General features: G+C 42.8%; 1 protein-coding gene across 1 annotated transcript in view; it reads right to left on the minus strand.

The window, feature by feature from the left end:
• SUCLA2 (succinate-CoA ligase ADP-forming subunit beta) overlaps positions 1-16,716 on the minus strand; it is a 54,333-nt gene extending 37,617 nt beyond the window's left edge. The window contains exons 1-2 of the mRNA XM_075265499.1: positions 16,588-16,716; positions 2,355-2,532 (exon numbers count right to left, since the gene is read on the minus strand). Of these exons, the coding sequence (XP_075121600.1) occupies positions 2,355-2,532; positions 16,588-16,671 (262 nt within the window). The 5' untranslated portion in view covers positions 16,672-16,716. The remainder of the gene's footprint in view (positions 1-2,354; positions 2,533-16,587) is intronic.
• Between the last annotated feature and the right edge of the window lie 5,786 nt (positions 16,717-22,502).

Genomic DNA, 22,502 nt, shown 5'->3' on the forward strand with positions numbered 1-22,502 from the left:
CATATCCTTACAGAGGTTAACAGTAATGAAAGGGTATAAAAGGTTTGAGCTACAAAAGCTTTCCTTCTTCCAGGCCATATTTAATGTGTTTATGTTTGGAACAAAATTACCCATAGCCAGCCTGCAGCAAAGACAAAAGAAGGTGACAAGGAATGTACAAGACCTAAGAAATGAGAGGAAAAGTAATTCTCCAACATACCCGTCATTAATACAGGATAAAACTTATAATCTGCATAAAGTAGATTACCGTATATACTCGAATATAAGCCGAGGCCCCTAATTTTACCACACAAAAAAAAAAAAAAAAAAAAAAAAACCACTGGGAAAACTTATTGACTCGAGTATAAGCAGAGGGGGGGGGGGCAGCAGCTACTGGAAAATTTCAAAAAATTAAAATGCTCGGAGTTTTTGGGTGCAGTAGTTGCTGGGAAAGGGGAGGAGGTGTTTTGGTTGTCTGTCTGCCCCTTCCCTGAGCTTGAGGACTGTTTTTTCTTCCCCCACTTGGAATTCAGCCCGGCTGACTATAGGGTATCTGCAGTGCTCCTATTAACCCCTTTCTGACGGAAGAGGAGCACTGCAGATCCTATATTCAGTAGACCGGGCACTTTCAAACACAGGGATACCTAATGTGTTTGTGTTTCACAGTCATTTTCTACTTTTATATGTATTCTAGGGAAAGGAGGGATTTAGAACTTATTTTTTAAAGCTTTTTTTTCCCCCCCACTATTTTATGGGAGATTGTATACATTACTATTGCGGCTGGTCATTATATGCTCTTTAGTATGCGCTCTTTAGTATGCCCCCCCAGTATTATATGCTTTTTAGTACGACCCCCCCCCCCCCCCCCTCCCAGTATCATATGCCCTTCACACACTCTTATACTTACCCATGAAGAGCCGCCGGCGTCCACTTCCTTTTCACTGCGGGCACTGATGACTCACATCATCATGCCTGCATCGGGGGAGAGGTCAAATTCTGCAGTCATGCGATCTGCGACCTACACCGGCAGCTTTCAACTGCATGTGCATTTGCACATACAACTGAAGGTAGTATTGCTGATCAACAGGGAATCCAGTACCGGATTCCCCGTTAGTGAGCGATCCGGGTAACTGCACGCATGCCAGCATAGAGGGCTCTGCATGCCCTCTCTGGCACGCGTGCAATAGGTTCGCCATCACTGCCCTAGACAGTCTATTTAAGAGTGCCTGCATCTTGTTACACTACCGGCTGTCATAGTGAACATTTGTGTAAAGTTGACCTAGGCTTCTGGTCCCTAATATTTATGACTCTGTACTGGAGGGACATGTTAGTCTGGGACTAGATTACGGCAGTGGGTCAACACTCAGCACGTGTGTGTTATCACTAAGGGCCGTTCACACGGGCAAAGAGGGGGCAGATTATGGCGTGGAATCCACAACATAATTTCCCCCCCCCTCACAATGGTGGTCTATGGAGACCGCTAGCGTTCTTTTTCCGCTATTGGCATGTTGCCACTTCAGGAGGCTTCAGGGCTCGTTAAGCCGTTCATTTGAGCCGACTCTGAAGGGGGAAGCCGCAAACCACGACAGTCGTGGCAGGCGGGTTTTGAACAGAGAGTGACGCGGCTCCCCACGTCACACTCGGTGCCAAAATCTGCCCCCCGTGTGAACTTAATAAAGGGTTGAGTTTTAACTCACTATTTAATTGCCATACAGAAAGTTCTGCTGTCCATTTTTTTTTATTTTTATATATAAACCATTTTGACAATTTAAATTAAAGCAATCAAAACAACACACATTCCCCAAAAATAAGAAAAAATAAAATGTACTCCTCATCTATCCCCGTACACAGAAAGATAACAAAGTTACAGGTGTCAGAATATGGCAGCTCATGGGGCCTTAGCCTAAAGGTGTTGTGTGGCTCCAACGGGATTTTTTTTTTTTTTTTTTTTTTTTTTTTTTTTTTTTTAAATACAGGATAGTTCAGCAATATATAATCTGTAAGGATTAGCAGTTTTGGCCGTGGATGAGTACATACAAGCTTCCCCCATTCACACAGCAGCCCCATTTACCATATAGTGGCGGTTCTGGGGAAGTGCAGAGCCGTTTCTACTACCTGAACAGGTGGAGCATGCATGTGCTCCATTTCCATCCCTGTAACAACCAAGACATGGGGGCTGCCAAAAGAGCTAATTTGGGCAGGGTCCAGGTGTCTGACCATACAGATCATATATTGTGACTAGGTCATGAGTAAAGATGATCCTTTTGGGGACAGACAAGCCATTTAAGCATACTGTAGGAAATAGTAAGTACAGACAATTTTATAATAATCTAATGAAAGATATCTCATTAACCCAAAGTGTATAAACTGCATACCAATTTCTTTAGCTACTGAATATGCTTCTTCTGGCGTCTTTGCTACAAAACCTTTTGGTATGGCGATGCCAGCATCTCTAAGAAGTCCCATGCTGAGATACTCATGCAGCGACAAGTTCCTATGTTGCTGTGCTTGTACTCCATTAGAACCGAACACGCCAGGGAATCCACTGAGAACCTGAATAGAGGTTAAAAAGGAGATATTTATAGTTTACAAGCAACAGTCAGGATTCCTAGCAAAATCTAAATGTGCAAATTGAAGTGTTTTCTAAGAACACATTGAAAGATAAAAAGAGTGAAAAATCCTTGTGTGGCAGAAATCCAAGCCCAGCTGCTGTTCTGGGGCAAATGTGTGAGATCTGCAGAGTGAATAATAAGAATATTGTGCAGATAACACTGCTAACATCAGGAGAGCTCAGCGGATCTTCAAGTTTTCCAGTGTAATAGTGAGATTTTCACACCTGCCAAATCCCATCAATCTCCCTACATTACAGAGTAGGAGTTATATAAAAACAGTATTTATGATAGAAACAAATTTTTCTATAGACACACTAAAATTAAACCTCACACATCCGTACTTTATGCAGCGCAGAAGAGATTTCACACTTCATACCATATACTAGATCTGGAAAGGACATAACAGACACCTCCTACATTTGTGGTTAACATTGCTACACAATTTTAGGATGTGAAGCTTTTGGGCTTCTTTTGCTTACTGGAAGCTGCAGAAAAGTTAGCATTTGTTCGTTATACATCCTCTCCTTTTTGGTCCAAACCTGCATCAGAAAAACCTGAGGTTTGGGTCACAAAGTGCAATATATATATATATATATATATATATATATATATATATATACACACACACACACACACATATACATACACACACACACACTTTATTAGGTACACCATGGTAGTAACGGGTTGGACCCCCTTTTGCCTTCAGAACTGCCTCAATTCTTCGTGGCATAGATTCAACAAGGTGCTGGAAGCATTCCTCAGAGATTTTGGTCCATATTGACATGATGGCATCACACAGTTGCCACAGATTTGTCGGCTGCACATCCATGATGCGAATCTCCCGTTCCACCACATCCCAAAGATGCTCTATTGGATTGAGATCTGGTGACTGTGGAGGCCATTGGAGTACAGTGAACTCATTGTCATGTTCAAGAAACCAGTCTGAGATGATTCCAGCTTTATGACATGGCGCATTATCCTGCTGAAAGTAGCCATCAGATGTTGGGTACATTGTGGTCATAAAGGGATGGACATGGTCAGCAACAATACTCAGGTAGGCTTTGGCGTTGCAACGATGCTCAATTGGTACCAAGGGGCCCAAAGAGTGCCAAGAAAATATTCCCCACACCATGACACCACCACCACCACCACCACCAGCCTGAACCGTTTTTCTTTTTCGGACCATTCTCTGTAAACCCTAGAGATGGTTGTGCGTGAAAATCCCAGTAGATCAGCAGTTTCTGAAATACTCAGACCAGCCCTTCTGGCACCAACAACCATGCCACGTTCAAAGGCACTCAAATCACCTTTCTTCCCCATACTGATGCTCAGTTTGAACTGCAGGAGATTGTCTTGACCAGGTCTACATGCCTAAATGCACTGAGTTGCCGCCATGTGATTGGCTGATTAGAAATTAAGTGTTAACGAGCAGTTGGACAGGTGTACCTAATAAAGTGGCCGGTGAGTATATATTTGAGTTTTTGTTGCAGTTTTATTACTTTCTTAATCCAACCATTCTAAAGAAATAATAAAAATAAATTCAGTAAGCAAACTGGGGGTGACTGCCCGAGGGTGTAGGGCAGGACTTAAAGGAGTCAATTAAGGACACTTATCCCTTTTCCATGGGACAATGGAGTAAGTGTCCGACTGCTGCCCCCCCCCCTCCTTCCCCATTGATCAGGAGAATGGGGGGAGGAATCAAGTCCGAGCAGACAGTTCCTCTAACACCCATCTCTGTAAAGCAGTAGAAACCAACTAATAATTTGCAAGGAGCCCAAGGGTGCCATCTGTATTTTTGACAACATGCGAATTTTGATCAGTGAAAGGTGCTGTGTAATAGTACCCTAAAACCTTAATAAGGAATCCTATAACGTCACCAACGTGGACAATGTAGCTTTTGCCCGCAATTAAAAAGTGGAAGGAATGTAACTGCTGGAAATCGCACATATTATATTAATGAGTTATTTACATGCATTTATTTTGCAGTTTAAGTGTTTTTCTGTAAATATGGCTATTTTTATATTGGGAAAACTATTCGCCCATCGTATGTGTGTTTTGGAGAACATATCCACTCTAGTTGCACTCGGGTAGGGTCTCCAAGGTTAAATGAGCATATAAGGTTACAGCACAATTCTGACCCACTAGCACTTTGTTATGCCGGAATATCAGTAACCATATAGCCTGTGCCTGGAGGAGATCGGCTCAGGTTATTACAAAGAGGTCAGCGATCATTTGGGAGTAGGAGGAACTTTAGACACAGCGCTCTCAGGTAAATGAAGTTTATTCAAACAAGACGCACAACGCAAATACAAAATACCACGTTTCGGGCCTCAATGCCCTTTCTCAAGTGCATACAACTCGCTTTGCCCTGTGTTCACACTTAGGACCTGTCCGGGTCCAAGAGAGTTGTATGCACTTGAGAAAGGGCATTGAGGCCCGAAACAGGGTATTTTGTATTTGCGTTGTGTGTCTTGTCTGAATAAACTTCTATTGACCCGACAGCTCGGGGTCTACTGTTCCTCCTACTCCATTGTCCATCCTGATTTGTCCTAGTCTGTGAATGCAGAGTGAGCGGCTCCCTCCACCTGCTATAAAATCCTATACGTGGTTGTGAACGGAATTTCACCACCCAAGCAGGTGACAGGCCATCAGATCAATAGCTAACATATCTCCACACTCCTAAAAAGGATTTTACTATCATACTACACTATATGGTTGCTCAGTGTCTGTTCTTTCAAGGGATCATTTGGGAGACACAGGCACTGGGTCCTTTAGATCCGAATACCTCGAATGATCTTGGTAAGTTTATTGAATGACCTGGTTTATTTCTTTTTATTGTATCTATTCACTGGCAGGATCGATGGGTATGAATTGACATTTTGTAACAAAAGTACCCCTTTATTGATTTTACGACAGCGATATCTATCTGTCCATCTTATCTATTGTGATGTTTAAATAAAGTTACATTTGTATAACTAAAGAGGGCATCACATAGGCCTCAAGGAAGTATGGTTAGATGCAAAACTGCCATCACCTTGTATTCTCCCATACTACAGAGTATTTTTGCAATAAATAAGCCATTTTTATGGGTGGCGAGCGCTGACGTTTTTTTTCTTCATTCTGATTATTTTGAGAACTTATTGCTAAATGCAGCATAAAAGGGGCCTCGTCAATGGCTAGTTTTTTCCCTTTAAAGCCACTAGAAGAAAAACATAAAAAAAACACAAGCCAACCACACTTTATAGCAAGCTAAAGATCAGGTAAGAATCAAATAGAAACAATTACATGAATAAGAGTATTAGAGATTTTATACTTGTGGCAAATACTAAAGCAGCTAAACACAGTTTATAGCTTTAAAAATAACAGAAGCAAGCACGGAGGGGGAACAAGCCAGGTACAATTATTCTCAGAGTCTGTCGAAGCATGGGAACAGAAAGCTCAGAGGAAACGTTCAACAAGTACACTGAGGAAAGCAAAGCAAATCACATCACATTGCTCAAGACACAAGAAGAGAGCCTTCTTTTCCCATCAAGGACAGTTGTGAGGGCAGAGGAGGACATCCAGGAACGTTCCCTCCCAGTCACCCAATTATAGCTGAGAAGAATGGTGCAGATCATCTGACATGGGGAATATTAATAACCGCTTTGGACAGTTTCTGCTTCTACAGTTATTTTACACGCAGTCCTACATGTCCTGCCCTCTAATAATCCAGGTCAATTCTCACACCCCAGAGAACCAGCTGCAGACAAGTCACCCACCAGCGCACATCCTTTACATACGTCACACAGCACAAATATGGAAACTGAATTTTTACAGGAGCCACCACTGGCCACGTTCTTCCTTATGACCACTGTAAAAGACACTAATATACAGTATAATATACATACACACAAATATATATATTTCACTTCCTCTAAAAGCATGAGAAATCCTACTGAAGGAGGGCCAAAGGTTTCAGGCCAGTATAGACACACTGTCCATACTGCCAGCCAATGTAACACTTTAGAAACCAATTTCTACAAATACATTTAGGCCGAGATTCCGCATGGTGTAAAGCAGGCATGTCAAACATGCGGCCCTTTACAGGCATATCCGCGGCCCGCACAAAAGTCTCAAACTTTGTCCCTAAACTTTAGAGACAAAGTGTGAGACTTTTATGCGGGCCGCAGATGTACAAGGAAAGTGAGTGGTGGATTGGGGCGGCCCTGCTGGATGCAGCGCTGTTCCAGCGGCCGCCCCTCACCCTTCGCAGAGAGCAGGTCTCCCTGCCTGCTCCGCCCCCTCCTCCCCGCCCCCTCCTCCCCACACGCCGGGTGACGTGGCCACGTAATCAGGCCCGCACCCGACATGTGCCTGCGTCCTACACGGTCTCACATGACCGCTGCGCAGGCTGAAGAGCAGAAGCAGGTAAGCTTCTGCAGAAGAAATTGTGATTTTTCAAGTATTTAACCCCTATCCTACGTATAGGGGATAAATACTAGATTTATGATGATGGGGAGGGGGGAGTTGTAGTGCTGGGGGATTGGGTGCTTGGGGGGAGGGGGGCTTTTTGATGTCTGTCTGGCCCTTCCTTGGGCTTGAGGACTCCTTTTTTTCCCACCCACCTTGTGATTCTTTCACTTGGGGGTTAATTGGAGCATTACAGTCTGTAGTGCTCCTATTAACCCCCAAGTGCAAGAATTGCAAGTGGGTGGGAAAAAAAAAAAACAGTCCTCAGGCCCAAGGAAGGGCCAGACATCCAGATGCCCCCCTCCCCCTTTCCCCAGCACTCCAACCCTTCTCCAGCACAATAATGGTGTCTGCCAGCTTTAACTGAGGTGCCATTTTACCAGCAATCGCAGGCACCCGGAGCAAGATTTGGAGCCTGCATGCATTTTTATGGCAGCCGGGAGCCTTGTGAGGCTCCAGCCTGTCATTCTATACTTTCTATTGCAGGCTACTCTATGTAGCCTGCAATAGAAATGCCGGATTTTTGCGTTGAATGGTATTAGTGATCAGTCCCCTAGGCCCTAGCCATTAGCTGCTGTGTGCGGCCCTCGCAACAACCTCTTGTTACTCATGTGGCCCTCGGGGTACTCTGAGTTTGACATGCCTGGTGTAAAGGACGCAGAATAAATTGCGGCGTTTTACAGTCACAGCAAAGTTGATAGGATTCTAGCGAATCCCATGGCCACTTTGCAGTGAAAACCACACTGCAGACATGCTGCGATTTCCAAAACTAGAGCAGTTTGGGAAAACACAGCATGTTAATTATACATACAGAAATGCTGGCAGTTTCCCCATAGGGATCACTGAAAAAGTCAGTAAACCCTCTGTGCACTACAGGAAGAGCAGCGATGCTTTGCTGCCACGGTTTTTCACGCAGTGATTTTTTTGCTGCGAGACACCACATGCAGCCTTAGGCTAAGGGTCCATGTTGTGGAAACCCAGCTTTTTTGTTGCAGATTTTGCTGCAGTTTTTTTTAAGCCAAAGTCAGGGGTGGATTGAGCAGGAGTATAAAGAACTTCCTATATGTTTCCCATTCATTTAGTAGCTATTTTTGACTTTGGCTTAAAAAACTGCAGCAAATTCTACAACAGAAAAAGCGGTGTCTCTACAACATGGGGCCTTAGCCCTAGGCCAGGGCCAAACTGGTTTGAACCGGCAGTTTTGGAAATCGCAGCATGTCAATTATGCCTACAGAAACCCCAGCGGCTTTACCATACATATAACTGCAACAAAGTCCAGAGGAAAACTCCTTGAACTTTCTGATCAAAACTCCAGAGGAAGAACTGTGATGTGGATTGTCCCGTGAGGCCTCAGCCTTAAAGAGGTTTTACCTTAGAAAAACAGTTCTACACCTGTCCACATGCTGTGTGTGGCACTTTAGCTTAGCCCCTAGCTAAGCAGCAATACCAGACAGACAACCCATGGACAGGTATGGGGCGGTTTTAGAAAATAAATAAAATATTTACGGCAATTGGATTTTTCAGTTCCTATAACAGAACCAGAAAGAAAGGCAACGGCTGAGCCACAGATAGGCCATTGCTCCTCAGGACTCTAGCCTTATCCCAGTGAGGAGAGATTTCATCTTCAGACCAGACACATGGAGGCTGCCAGTTCAACCAATGCCACCCTCTCTGGTATGGTCATGGGAGAAACAAAAAATGTACTTGTATTTTTTTTTTTTAATCCTGTATGACCAATTTACAGACACAATACATACAGTGTATTGTTATTCCAAATGTATTCTATTGTGTATCGTTCTTTGCAATTCCATTTTCCTTTTGCAATAATATACACATGGGTTGGAAAATGTCACAGGGGACATTCCATAAGAAAACCCATGTCCATATGCTCTTTATGGCATAAGGATGCTATCAAGGATTGGGGGGGGGGGGGGGGGCTTCGCCAGCTCAGGACAACCTCACTATGCTTTCCTGAGCGACTACCAAGTAGTACTACAGGGGAGATGTATAGTCAGCTAAATCTTACCCTAGCTGATCCCAGCATCAGCTCTCATTAAACAGATTGCCTTTGATGATAACCCATTTAACAAGCCTTAGGGGGCATTCACACAAAGGAAGTTGGCGCTAATTCTGGCACGATTACTCACATCAGAATCAGCGCTGAAAAAAAGACAATGGGTAACGTTTTCTGCGTGGAACCCATTGAAATCAATGGGAGGCTTTTTGTCTGGCTCAGAAATTCCCGCAATGCACTGATTAAGCAAGGTTATCAGTATAGTATAACAAAAAGACAAATCACCCCAGAAGAGGGAAATATATTTCTGGTACTTGTAGCCTGTGTGTCTGTAGCCATCTGCACATAACCCGTTAAACAGGTTCCCCACAATGGATTTTGTATTAGCAGGGGTTGTCTAGTTTAGAGACTATTTCATCTGCCCAAATCATCTAAATGGGGTTTGCAGAAATGCATCCATTTTAACCCTTTAAAGACGACCTTTCATCACTTGGGGCACATGCAGTTTTATATATTGCTAGAAAGCAGAGAGTGCACTGAATTTGGCTCAGCTTTCACGATCTGTGCCAGTACCGTAGTTCTTCACTGTCACTTCACTGTTCCTCCCCGCTCACACAGAACTATAGGCGCTGCCGTGAGGAAGGACGTTCCTGACTGACTGTTAGAAACACCCTTCTGACAGTGAAGAGCTGCAGTACCGACACCGATAGCTCTTCACTGAGGGCACAGAACTGGAGAGCAGACAGTGCACTGAATTCTAGCGATATATAAAACCGCATGTGACCCAAGTGATGAAAGGTCCTCTTTAAGGACCCAGGATAGATTTCGTACGTTAAAGCTCGGTTATTTTTTTTCTATTTTCCTTCCTTGCCTTTCAAAATGTATAATTTTTCATTGTATTTCTATTGATATAGCCAAGTGAGGGCTTACTCTTTTCATAATAAGTTGTACTTTCATTTTGGGGTACATAAGTTTTGTTTAGCTTTTATTAATGTCTAATTAAGGTCAAGTTTTAAAGTAAAAAACCCACACAATTGTATCATAATTTGTATTCCTTAATTACTTACTTTTTATATGTCCTACAGGGGGACTTAACCCCTGTTCCCATCTGCGTTCAGTATCCCGTTCGGAGAGTCCAATTGGGGACCCCCCCAACAGAAACCTATACGCATTAAACAGCAGTTTGCTAAGAAACCACAAGGATCCCACAGACTATAATGGGGTCCATGTGGTTTATGCACGAATCATGCTGATAGAAAAGTGCTGTTTGCAGTACTTTTCTCTCCACATGATTCGTGCAGAAACCACATGGACCCCATATATAGTCTATTAGGACCGTGTAGTTTCTTAGCTAACCGCTTTTTAATGCGTATAGGTTTATGTTGGGGGGGGAGGAGAAATGGCTATCCCAATGCAGATGTGAACCAGGCTTTAGATCTGGAATCTCAGCGTCCAGTGCAATGTACTGCAAATACTAGATAGTATTGAAGTACTGGACATTGCACTTAGGTTACCTATGGGAACTATGCATAGGCATTCAGGAGGCCATTGCTCGGCCTCCTAGCTGCCATGGCAACCCTTCAATTATTTCAGGGGAACCAAGGGGTGAACAATCTTGCCTGAGCTGTAAGTAAACGCTCAGGGTGGTGTACACTTATGGCACAGAGCAGAAAGGGGTTAAAAAAAAAAAAAAAAATCTCATTCAGAGGCTACAGATATATCCGCATTGACTTGATCTGTGGTGTGATGTAAAGTTTGCAGCATGCTGCATAAAAACAGTACAATGCAGAGGGTGAAATTTGCAGGGAAACTGTCACTGGGAACCTGTAAACAAACGTGACGTATTTTCTTGAGCTATGTTTTAGTCCCACAAGTACAAACCATTAAAGGGTTTTTTGAGCAGAATTTTTTAAACTTATTTTTAGACCCTATAGGGTGTCATGAATCCCAGGGGGTCTGATCACTAATACAATGCATTGTAAAATTGCTATGAATCTATTAAAGGCTACTTGTCATGCCAATGAATTGCTGCTTCCAGATCTGGTTCTGGTGGCCAGTGATCCACCCCAAAATGGCAGCACTGATCACAGCATTGCCGTGCGGGTCACCGTTGTCTAATACAGTGGAGACCAGGCAGCTATGGCACTATATGTAAATACCCAACAACTACCGTAATAGTATGGGTATGTCCAGAAAGGGTTAAAAGGAAGATCTATAAGAGCGGCCCATGGTATACTTCAAAACGGCAGCTCTTGGAGGTAATCCTGGCATCCTCATATGAAATACAAGCAGAAACTCTACCAGGATTTAGGAGTTCAACGGAATTCTTAAAGCCATCTCAAAGAAAGTCTCATATTAATATGTAACTTGATCTGGAAATATTAATGTTTTGCTTTTACAGGACACAGCCATTGTTCATTTGTGTTTTACTCCACGCTCTGCTTCCCAAAAGCCATAAGTTTTTCATGTTCTGTTTACATAGTAGTATACCGTCACTTTTTTTTTTTTTTTTTTTTTTAATTTAAAGTTGTTCTGTCAGGGAATAATAATCAAGTTCTACGGAAAGAAAGAGCAAGTGACATATGATCGATGTTTAGAAGGCCATGTGGCAAAAAAAGGATAGTTATCAGATAACGTAAAGGTTATAGAAAGCTAGAATGTTACTAGTCACATGAGGTCTAGAGTACAAGTGTGTACAGTAGCTAACTAGCAGATCAGTGGCGCGTACTACTACTAAGCAACAGACTCCTTGTGCTTACAACACAGCTGATCTTAGATGTCAGTACAAGGACACATGCCTCCTCCACAACCACCAACCCCCCTCCTTCATTCACCGCATTTCCTCACATGCCCTATTCACTTACACACTGATTTGTCTTATTTGCATGCATATACTATTGAAAAAAAAAAACTCACTGAGGCCATATTCTTTACACTCGGCTAGTGAACACCTGCAGTCATATGAGCAATGAATTTTACCTACCAAATAAATACAATCTACACTCAGCAAGTAGTTAAAGAGGACCTTTCATCAGATTGGGCACAGGCAGTTCTATATACTGCTGGAAAGCTGACAGTGCGCAGAATTCAGCGCACTGTCGGCTTTCCCGATCTGTGCCCCGGGTAAAGCGCTATCAGTCCCGGTACCGTAGCGCTTTAGTGTCAGAAGGGCGTTTGGTATCACCGGGGGATTTCCCTCTGCTCATTTTATCAGCGAGAGGATTCAGTATAGTCTGCTACTTTGTGGTAGATTGTCTTCTGTTGTCTCCCCATGTATTTTGTAGTGTTCATTTGTGAATTAATAAATATATTTTTATTTTTATAAGTATTTTCTGTTTCTGTCTCAAGTTGTTTTGGTTTGAGTATCTATTTGGTTTTGAGACTATGTATGTTATTTAATTTGAGGTGTTTTCTATTGACTCGTTTCTGACACTTAGCCAGGGACGCCCTTCTGCCCAGCAGCGCCTATCGCGCTGTACTGTGGAGCGGGGAGGAAAGCCCCCTCCCTCTGCTCACACAGCTCGTCCATAGATGAATATTATCAGGAGGGGAGGGGGCGTTCCTCCCCGCTCCACAGTACAGCGCGATAGGCGCTGCTGGGCAGAAGGGCGTCCCTGGCTAAGTGTCAGAAACGCCCTTCTGGCTGTAAAGCCCTACAGTACCGGGACCGATAGCGCTTTACACCGGGCACAGATCGGGAAAGCCGATAGTGCGCTGAATTCAGCGCACTGTCAGCTTTCCAGCAGTATATAGAACTGCCTATGTCCAAATCAGGGAAAGGTCCTCTTTAAAGCTTCTAGGATAACTTCTTAGGGCAGGTTCACAGCTGCGCCCGTATCCACTTTAGGCAATCCTGCTGGGTTTCCGTCTTCTGCCCCAAGAAACTGGACAGGGGATGGAAAGCAGTGGTCACTTTTGCAAAGTGACCGCCTGTGATCATTTTGTGTCTGTCCACAGCGAAACCTTTTTTTTTTTTTTTTTTTTTTTTTTAACCAGACAAAATCCTGCATGTCCGACTGTCCGGTTAAAAAAAAAAACAAAAAAAAAACGCACACTTTGCAAATCCATTTAAGAGAATGGGTTTGAAAACTGTCTGCTGGTTTCCATCCTGTTAGAATCAAATCTTCTATCTTGTATTTTGTCATAACTTTTTCTCTAGCAAAGATAAGTCTTGTCTCAAAAGGAAGTGGTTAGACTAATTAACATGGAGATGCTATGGGGATCAAAGAAGGAAAACCCTTTTCTTCTCTAGGTAATAAGGAAATGGAATGCTAATGAATCCTCATGAATCTGATCAGCTTTAGGGCTGCACCTCTGTCTTGTCAATATAGGGTGTGTAACACAGGATGCCTATAGAAACACTGGAAGTTAGATCCAAGAAGTGACACAAAAGTCTTTGATGTGTAATTGTCTTCTGAGCCTTGAGATACACATACTGTATACAGTAACTGTAGGGGGTTAGCTTCCTGGTGGAATGTAATGTTTTAGCCAATGGATAGAGGCTACCATTCCACATCCAATCCTGGTATGTTACGTCATAAGTCCAACCTGCTTTTGTTTGTATAAATATTGCCTTTTCTGTAACAATAAATCAGAACTCACTTGATACACAATCACCTGCGTGTCTGTGTGGCTTCTCCAGGCCAAATGGGTGGTAGCCCATCTAGGCCTGTTAATTATTAATTTGGAACTCTGCAACATACTCTTATGAGGACCCTTTTAATGTCCCAACACATCCCCTGTCCAGTTTCTCAGGGCAGAAGACAGAAAACAGCAGGATTGCCTAAAGCGGGCACAGGTGTGAACCCGCCCTTAGTTGTTACGGTCGGGTGAGCCTAACTTACCTGACTGCATTGTAGTGTTTAATACATTTCCACATGAGGATGACTCCCATTAAAAAAAAAAAAACTGCTCTCAGCTATTCCTCATGTTAGAGAAGTTGACAGTGACTTGCAGACCTCTTATTTTATTTCTTCCTTTCTTAAGATATACACAGAGTCTGTAACTTAACTCATAAGCCATGCGGATCAACACTGAAACTTGCCAGCAGCCAATGGTTATGATCTGAGAAAGCTTCCACTGCTGGAGAAATGCATCTTCTCAGGGCATTCATAAAAACGTGCAACACCCTACCAGCATGTATGAACATAACCTTAGGGCCCTCTCAGAAAATTGAGTGGCATCAGTTATGCAGTCCCAACCTGAAAGCCAGGACATGACACATTGATATCAAAATAGCAGAACATGTGGACCCTCAGTTTTCACGAACAAATTATTCTGATCCGTTTTCCTGAATCAGAAGAGGACACAATGCACAATCCAAGATTTTCTCAGACTACACACTGAAGCATTTAGATCTCGCATAAGTTTTGTTTTTTTTTTTTTAAATCCTCTATGGTTCCCAGAAACTCTACGGAGGATAAAACCAATTGCAGTCTTAGGGTGAATTCACACTGAGTAAACGCTAGCTTATTCTGAACGTAAAACACGTTCAGAATAAGCGGCGTCTAAAGCAGCTCCATTCATTTCTATGGGAGCGGGGATACGAGCGCTCCCCATAGAAATGAATGGGCTGCTTCTTTCACTCCGTGCAGTCCCATTGAAGTGAATGGGGAGTGCCGGCGTATACGGCAAGCTCTGCTCATGCCGGAGCGTACACGCCGGCACTCCCCATTCACTTCAATGGGACTGCACGGAGTGAAAGAAGCAGCCCATTCATTTCTATGGGGAGCGCTCGTATCCCCGCTCCCATAGAAATGAATGGAGCTGCTTTAGACGCCGCTTATTCTGAACGTGTTTTACGTTCAGAATAAGCTAGCGTTTACTCAGTGTGAATGCACCCTAAAAGGGTCCTTACATTTTAATGCAGTTATTGCACAAACATGTTTGCTTTAACTTAGTGGACAGCTATGAAATACTTTCAGGCATCCTGCACACAGGTCAATATGGGCCAGAAAATTTGGCCAATCTATCCGCCATATTTCCTGGTCAGAACCCAGAAGATGGGAACTGCTTGCATGATTGATCTATAATACTGGGAGTCCCTGCCTCCTCACAGCTTATACAACGCAGGCCACATTCACTCCAGGAAATGTGAGCAATATACTGACCAAATGTCTGAAATATGATTGAGAAAACACAATACAAGCTCTAGTAACAAGTGCCATAATAACAAACATGTATGCCATTTTCTGAGACACAGGGAAAGACACACTGAGGACAACAGTGAAATCTGCTGCAAACGCTATAAATTTTGGCAATAAATCTGGATGAGACTTAAAACTCAATAGGCCATTATGAGATCAGTGCTAACCAGGCACAGCTCCTTATATGTAGCAGCGCCTGTGTCTTCCATCACAATTCATTCTAGCTTCGCACCATGCAACATACTAAACTATAATAGCAACACAGCCACTATTAAATGTGCAAAGCTCTACCTGCTAAGGAAAGGTGACACTTATTGGAGGAACAAGGACTCTTTAAAAGCTTACATTATTCCCTGCTGAAAGTACAGCTCTGTTCACACTTGTGCTTTGGTTTCCATTTATTACAGCAAGTGTGAAGCATAGCTGGAGCCATTACTGACAAACCCTACTGATTCACAATGAGGTTTGTGGGATTCCACTAAGGTGTTCATTGTTTGCAGTAATTTATGAGGGAATCTATGATGGAGCAGAGGAAAGTAAAAGCTTTCCCTCATGTGGAAGTGACAGATTCAGCAAAACAGCACAAAAAGTAAATGTATGACAAGGTCTATAAAAAGTGAAACTTTGTTACCCATAGCAAGCAAAGATAAAGCAGGGTTCATTTCCTACAGTGCCCTTGAAAAATGAAAGCTACTATTATGGATTGCCAAATTCTTCATGTACCGGTTCATAAATTTGTCCTAGTTTCTCCACAAATCAGAAATTAAGAAAAATACTTAGAATAAAAGCTCCAAAATTAAGGATTGTGTGTATAGAAACATCCATACTGGAAACTTCTGCAGATGATTTTGTCTGGCAAATCAGAGCCAGCCCCTGAAGTAAAAACAGAAGAGTTTATAACACACTATCCATAGAAGCAAGAAATACAGTGTAGTATAAGTGTGATCTGCTGAAATGTCAGGCACCTTACTACTAATATACACAGTGGAGTTCATAGTCACAGCTCCAGATTAGGAAACCTGCCGCAAACCTATCCAGTGTGAACTTAGCCCAGAAATTACCAACAAATTCAATGACAGACCTGAGTGGAGATGGCAGGAAGGCTAGTGAGCTCAACTCAGGCAGGTGATGTCACACAACACTGTCAATGACAGGACAGCTGCTGCAGCAAGGCCGTAAAGCAGGACCACAGCTGTGTCCCCCCACAGAGACCACCTGCTTCACATCCTGCACATACAAGTGTGCTGTAGCTTCCCCATCAGGCCCTCATGTCTCCTGTTCTAAGTTTTAATAACTTTATATCTGTCCCGTCTTCTGACAACCCGCCAGGGTGACCGCCAAGCCCACTAATGCCCTGCCGCAATCCCTCTGACATGTCAGTCACCTGGGCAGCACTGCCAAGGGCAGCTCGAGGCGCCCGACTCCTCAGACCCGCTGACAGCCGGCTGTACATCATGGAGGCCGCCATGTTGTTCTCTGTTGTCTCTGACAGACACGCCTCGGGAGTCAACTTAATACGCAGGCGCACCCGCCAGTATCATAGAGCAGCCAGCCTATAACACGGCACTCGGCGCGGGGATCTTTCAGTGACGAAGACGCTCTATCTCTGATTGTGGGTGGAAGGTCATACTCTATGGTAGCAAGTACAAGTTCTCGGTTAAAGCCGAGGCAAAGTGAAGTGCAATGAGTCATGGCAGCTGAGCCTGCGAAATTGGTGCTGGTCTAGGTTACTTCACAGAGAGTTTTTTCATGGCCTTTTAATTAAAATAAACACGAGCAACCCGCGTGTATTTTTGCAAAATACACGTGTAAAAATAAGACTCCCATTGACTTCAATGATATTTTTTACACGTGTAAAAATACGCCTGTAAAATGTCATTGAAGTCAATGGGAGTCTTATTTTTACACGTGTATTTAGCAAAAATACACGTGGGTTTACTCCGTGTGAAGGCTCCCTAAGGTCGGGGTCCCACTGATTGGAAACACTGCAATTTGCCTGCTGCGGGAAAATCACAGCGTTTTACAGTAACTGCTAAGTGGATGGGTTCTTCCAAATCCCATGCCCACTTTGAGGTAAAAACCATGGCGGACATGCAGCGATTTCCAAAACTGGTGCGGTTTTGGAAATCGCAGCATGTCAATTACATCTATAGAAACGCCGGCGGTTTCCCGATAGATGTAATTGTAACAGAAAGTCTGCGGAGGAAAACTCTGCAAACTCTCTGTTTAAAGCGCTGCATGAAAAACTGCGATACGTTGCCACTGCAGTTTTTCCCACAAGGCTTTATTGCTGAAGGCCATCCCATGGGGCTTTAGCCTAAAAATGCACGTTTTTACCCTTCTGCTTTATTTTATTATATAGAAATCAATGACAAAAATCCTAAAAAAAAAAAAAAAAACCACCATAGCCAGAGAATGTGTTTTAAAAACTAGTAAAAAAACAAACAAAAAACCTTGACATGTAAAAACAAAAGTCCCCCCGAAATACTATTTATATTGTAAGCCCTTGCGGGCACGGCCCTGTATCCCACTGTATAAGTTGGTCACTGTTAGTATTGTACTTGTATATTGTATGTACATCCTGAAATACACAACACCATAGAATTAAGGGTAAGTTCACACGGGGTTTTTTGGTCAGGATTTGGAGGCTGTATCCGCCTCAAAATCCTGATCAAAAAGATGGCTTCCATTGGAATCAATGGGAGCCGGTCAGTTCTTTTTTCCGAGAGCCGTTTCTTCCGGCTCCCGGAAAAAAGAAGCGAGATGCTCATTCTTTCACGTGGATTCGCCTCATGACATCCGCCTGAAGACACTCCTTCCTCCGGACTAGGCCCATTCATTTGGGCCTAATCTGGAGCAGAGTGCGCGACTGGATGCCGGTGCACTGTACCGGCATCCAGTCGCAGCTACCCGTATTTTGGTCCAGAACCTACCCTTAAGGAGTTTGTGCAGGGTTTTTTTTTATTATTGTAAGCTGAGGAAAGTGAAAAAAAACAAAACATATATAAAAAATACGCTCCAGTTTCTCTCAGCGAGGTCTGGTCCTGCAGCTCCCACATTTTCTTTCAGCTTAAGAAATCGCCACACATGACCACTGAGGCCAATCAGTGGCCTTCATGAAGGACAGGGGACATTTCTTCTTGTATTCTGCAAATTACAACCTGTTCTCACAATCCCTAAAAGCTCAGTGTTATTAGGTTTCCCAAGGGAATAGGTCACTGGTCCAACTCAAAGAACACCCATGAAGAAAATTTCTCAAGAAAAGAAAAACAGCATCATCTAACGCAGTGAGTTGCCAAACTGTATCATGTGAGTGCCATGACAGTTGGAAAAATATATCTTTGTACCATGACGGTTGGAAGAATACAAAATGAAGTCAACCCATTCAAAAGCCAAGAGTTGGACGTTCAGTCAACAGGTTGGCTCATCACAAGGTCTATCAGTTCTGGTGTGACAAACATGGAAGTGGAGGTGGCTCATGTGTTTCGTGATAGTGAGATCACAGACATCCACACAACTACCATTCTACAACTCTGGAATGGTAACCCAAAAAAAGGTGAAGAATCCTCGACTTAGAAACAGGGAAATGTGGCTGGAAAAATGGTAAAATAAACAGTGGTTTGGACATTACAAATTTTTTTCTTGCTATGATATTCACGATAAGTAATTTTATATTTTTATAGTCCATGCAATGACATAGGGATGCCCAATGTGTTTCCTCACTCATTGTGTTTATGTTTATTAGTATATCTAATGGTTCACACCTGCATCAGGGTTTTCGTTCTTGGGGTCCACTTGGGAAACCCAAGAACGGAAACCCAATCTGCTTAAAAAATAGTTAACTGGACCCTATAGATGATAATGGTGTCTGCCCAGCTTCCACCCGAAAAATGCAGAGAGAAAAGTTCTCACCATATTTTTCAAGTGGAATGGGAGACAGACACTCAAACAGTGATCAAGTGCAGATGTGAACCCAGCCATACATGTATTCTAAGTGAATGCGGGGTAATCTGCTTTTTTTCCCCCAAAAGGCTCATGGCTTCCACATCAAACAAACAAATTCAGTGATCTTGTAATGGGGAAACCATCTGGTCCCTGAAAGTAAAATCAAAACTGATCTGAGCCCCTGTGGTGTTGTGTTCACATCTGACTATGGCATCTAAGCAATTAAGCACATTTCTCTAATTATAGGTACTATCACTAGGTCTCTGCTGTGTAAGACAGTGGTGGCAGTTATGATGTATGATCAACTCTTCGGCAGGTGCCATATTTAATTAACCCACTTCCAACGTAGTTTCCCTATGGGCTCATTTTGGGGTTAAACACACTTTTCCTATCCTTCAGCAATCCTATTAATATTATAAAGGTGAAAGTTTGTGTGTTTGGATGTTCGGATGTTTGTTACTCAATCACGCAAAACCCGCTCGACCGATTTGGCTGAAATTTTCCACAAACATAGTTACTACACTCGATTGCGCAATAGGCTACTTTTCGTCACAATAGCGCACATACGTTTTTCCCAGGACCCCCACAAAACCCAAACTCACATCACTATCTCTGCAATCTCACACACTTTGGACCATAGCAAGCCACAAAATTCATATTACCCTCTACAGCATGTCAGGTCAGCATGCCAAGAGTGGCACTCCTGCCATATTTCACTGGCACACCAGCAGCCCAGGACCTGCAAGAGTTAAATGAAGTCCGAGTCTTCAGTGCTGTGCTAGAGCTGAGGCATAAGGACACTCCCCTTTGAGAGGGGTTCAGGAAACCCAGGGGGTGGAGCTTAATTGCTCAGGTCTGTGCCTGCTATAGTGGTCTACATCCTGCAAACATTCCCCGAGGAGAAGAGGAAGCTGCTAGCAAAGTGAAACTGAAAAACACACAGGTACATAGGATTACTGAGGAAAGAGACATGTCTCGAAACGCGTCGCTTTATTGTTGATGTACCACCATAGTTACGATGTAACTTTTTTAACCGGAAGATGATGAATAAAAGTTAAATTTTATACATCTGCTGCGGAACCTGTGATTTTCATTCTGGATGTAGCTGGTGCACCTTTATCTGGATTAATATAGGATTACTGTTCTCATTAATGTCAGGCATTTGGGGTTATTAGTTTAGTCTTAGTAACTCCATGTGCCTCACATTAATAGGAATAAACCCCATCATGTCCCTCATATTAACCCCTGTGTGCCTCACATTAATAGGAATAAACCCCATCATGTCCCTCATATTAACCCCTTTGTGCCTCATATAAAGGTTACTAATATGTGAGACATATGGAGGTACTAATAAAAGACCTCAATAATGAAGATACTTAATTATTACCTCCAAGTCTCTCACATATCAGTAACTCTTACACAAGGGTTAATGTGAGGGACATTATGGGGTTAATTGCTATTAATAAGAGGCGCATGGAGTTACTAAACTGTCATGCACAGGGACAGACTTTATGTTGCTTGCTCAAGAGTATCCTGTGCCCAAAATGTACATGTACTGGCGGAAAATAACAAATCATACAATGTCGTATATCAAAGTATATTCACTTGAAATACCTCTGTCCCAAAGACACCAAGATTGCATGTGCAGTTACTAATTTTAAACAGAGTTGCAGTTCTTTTTCCATGTAGGTCTGTGCAAAAATATGGAGACATTCTCTATTCTATTTTGTGGACTACAGAATTGAAGTCTATAGCTCTTGCGAAAATCACATACAATTAGAGATGAGCGAACACTGCCGGCAAAGTCAGCGTCACAGGTGCTTCCATTCATTTCTATGGGTGCGTGCTGTTCGAATCGGCTGATCCGAACAGTGTTCGCTCATCTCTACATACAATCACAGATGCCATTTCTGTGCTGCCCAACAAACCAAATCATTTGGATCCTTTCTACGAAATCCTGCATCTCTTTATTCTTACCCTTTCTTCTGTATTGAGAGCTGCTCCTGCCTCTCACTGAGTAACTGTGTATGGAGTAGTGGACTGTGTAGAATATAGAGAAAAAGAGGGGAGGGTCACTTCAAACAGTTATTTCTCAGACACTATGAAAGGTATATAATTACTTTTTTTTTCAAAAGACACTAGGTTGCATTGCTACCTGTATTATTTCCAGAGATATCACTGGCTGTAAACACATTCGCGATTAGCATACCTATATGCAGCTGTATAATACATATGATAGAAATATGTCTTTATTCTGTCGCGGATTTCCTCTGCTGATTGGCAGGGACTCCCGAGTCGCAGAATGTTATACATTGTACACATGAAGCAATGTATAAGATATCTAATTTTCAGGGTTTCAAATAGTGCCCCCTTTGAAGTCATGAACAACTGAATAAAATCCCAATAAACCTTCAATTTAATCAGCAATGACCCTGTTTGGTTTATATCTAGTGTGACAGTTCATAATGTCACCATGATGCCACCTTTACACATGCATGCCTTTATGTCACCCACTTCAGCAAAGTCTGTGACAGAATCTGTTACTGGGAAAGCTGAGTGGCAAACCAAATGCCACAATTACAGCTCTCAGATTGGGTACGTCTTCTATGTTGTACCTCACACACAACTACTAATAGTTATTTAAATAAATTTTTTGTGCAAGTCGGGTTGTAACTTTTACTGTTTTGCACTGCCCTTGCGGGGCCACTAGCTCAGTCAGATTTATGATCATTTATGGCAGTTTATTAGCATAGATGATGCCTCAAATCCAGGACAGCTATGAGCTGGCATAGCTTTCAATGCAAGCATACACCCCCGCACAGATTATCAAGACTAACGTTTTGTCTTGGTAAATCCCCCCTGCCCCAGAATGGAGACCACTGCACCACTTCCTAATGCATTAGGTATTATCCAACCCTGACTCTGCAACTCACCATAGGTCCCTGCTGTGAGGACTGAAATAATACTTTCCAGTAATAAGACTGCAATGCGCATTAGTTCTGTGTTGATTTCCTCTTGCAGACTTTACTGTCGCAACATAGTCTTTGTTAACAAAATTAGGCTATTCATACTGCTCAACGCTTGAGGTCAGTGAATTAATGTGCATAATTTTTATTGAGCAACCACTGTTTGTATGGAAAAGTACGATATGATCTCTGAATAATTCAGAATGTATTACTAAATGGACTATAGTTACAGGAAAGTACAATAGCGCTGCCCGTCTTTAAGACATGTCTGTAATCATGCATTCCAAAAACAGAACCGGCAAATCATTTCATCTAGGAAACAGGTTACCTATGGCTGGGACAGATACTGGAAATTGTTATCAAAAGCAGTATAATCTTCATTTCCTTG

The sequence above is a fragment of the Leptodactylus fuscus genome, chromosome 2 (genome assembly GCF_031893055.1).
Source record: "Leptodactylus fuscus isolate aLepFus1 chromosome 2, aLepFus1.hap2, whole genome shotgun sequence".
Taxonomy (NCBI): Eukaryota; Metazoa; Chordata; class Amphibia; order Anura; family Leptodactylidae; genus Leptodactylus; species Leptodactylus fuscus.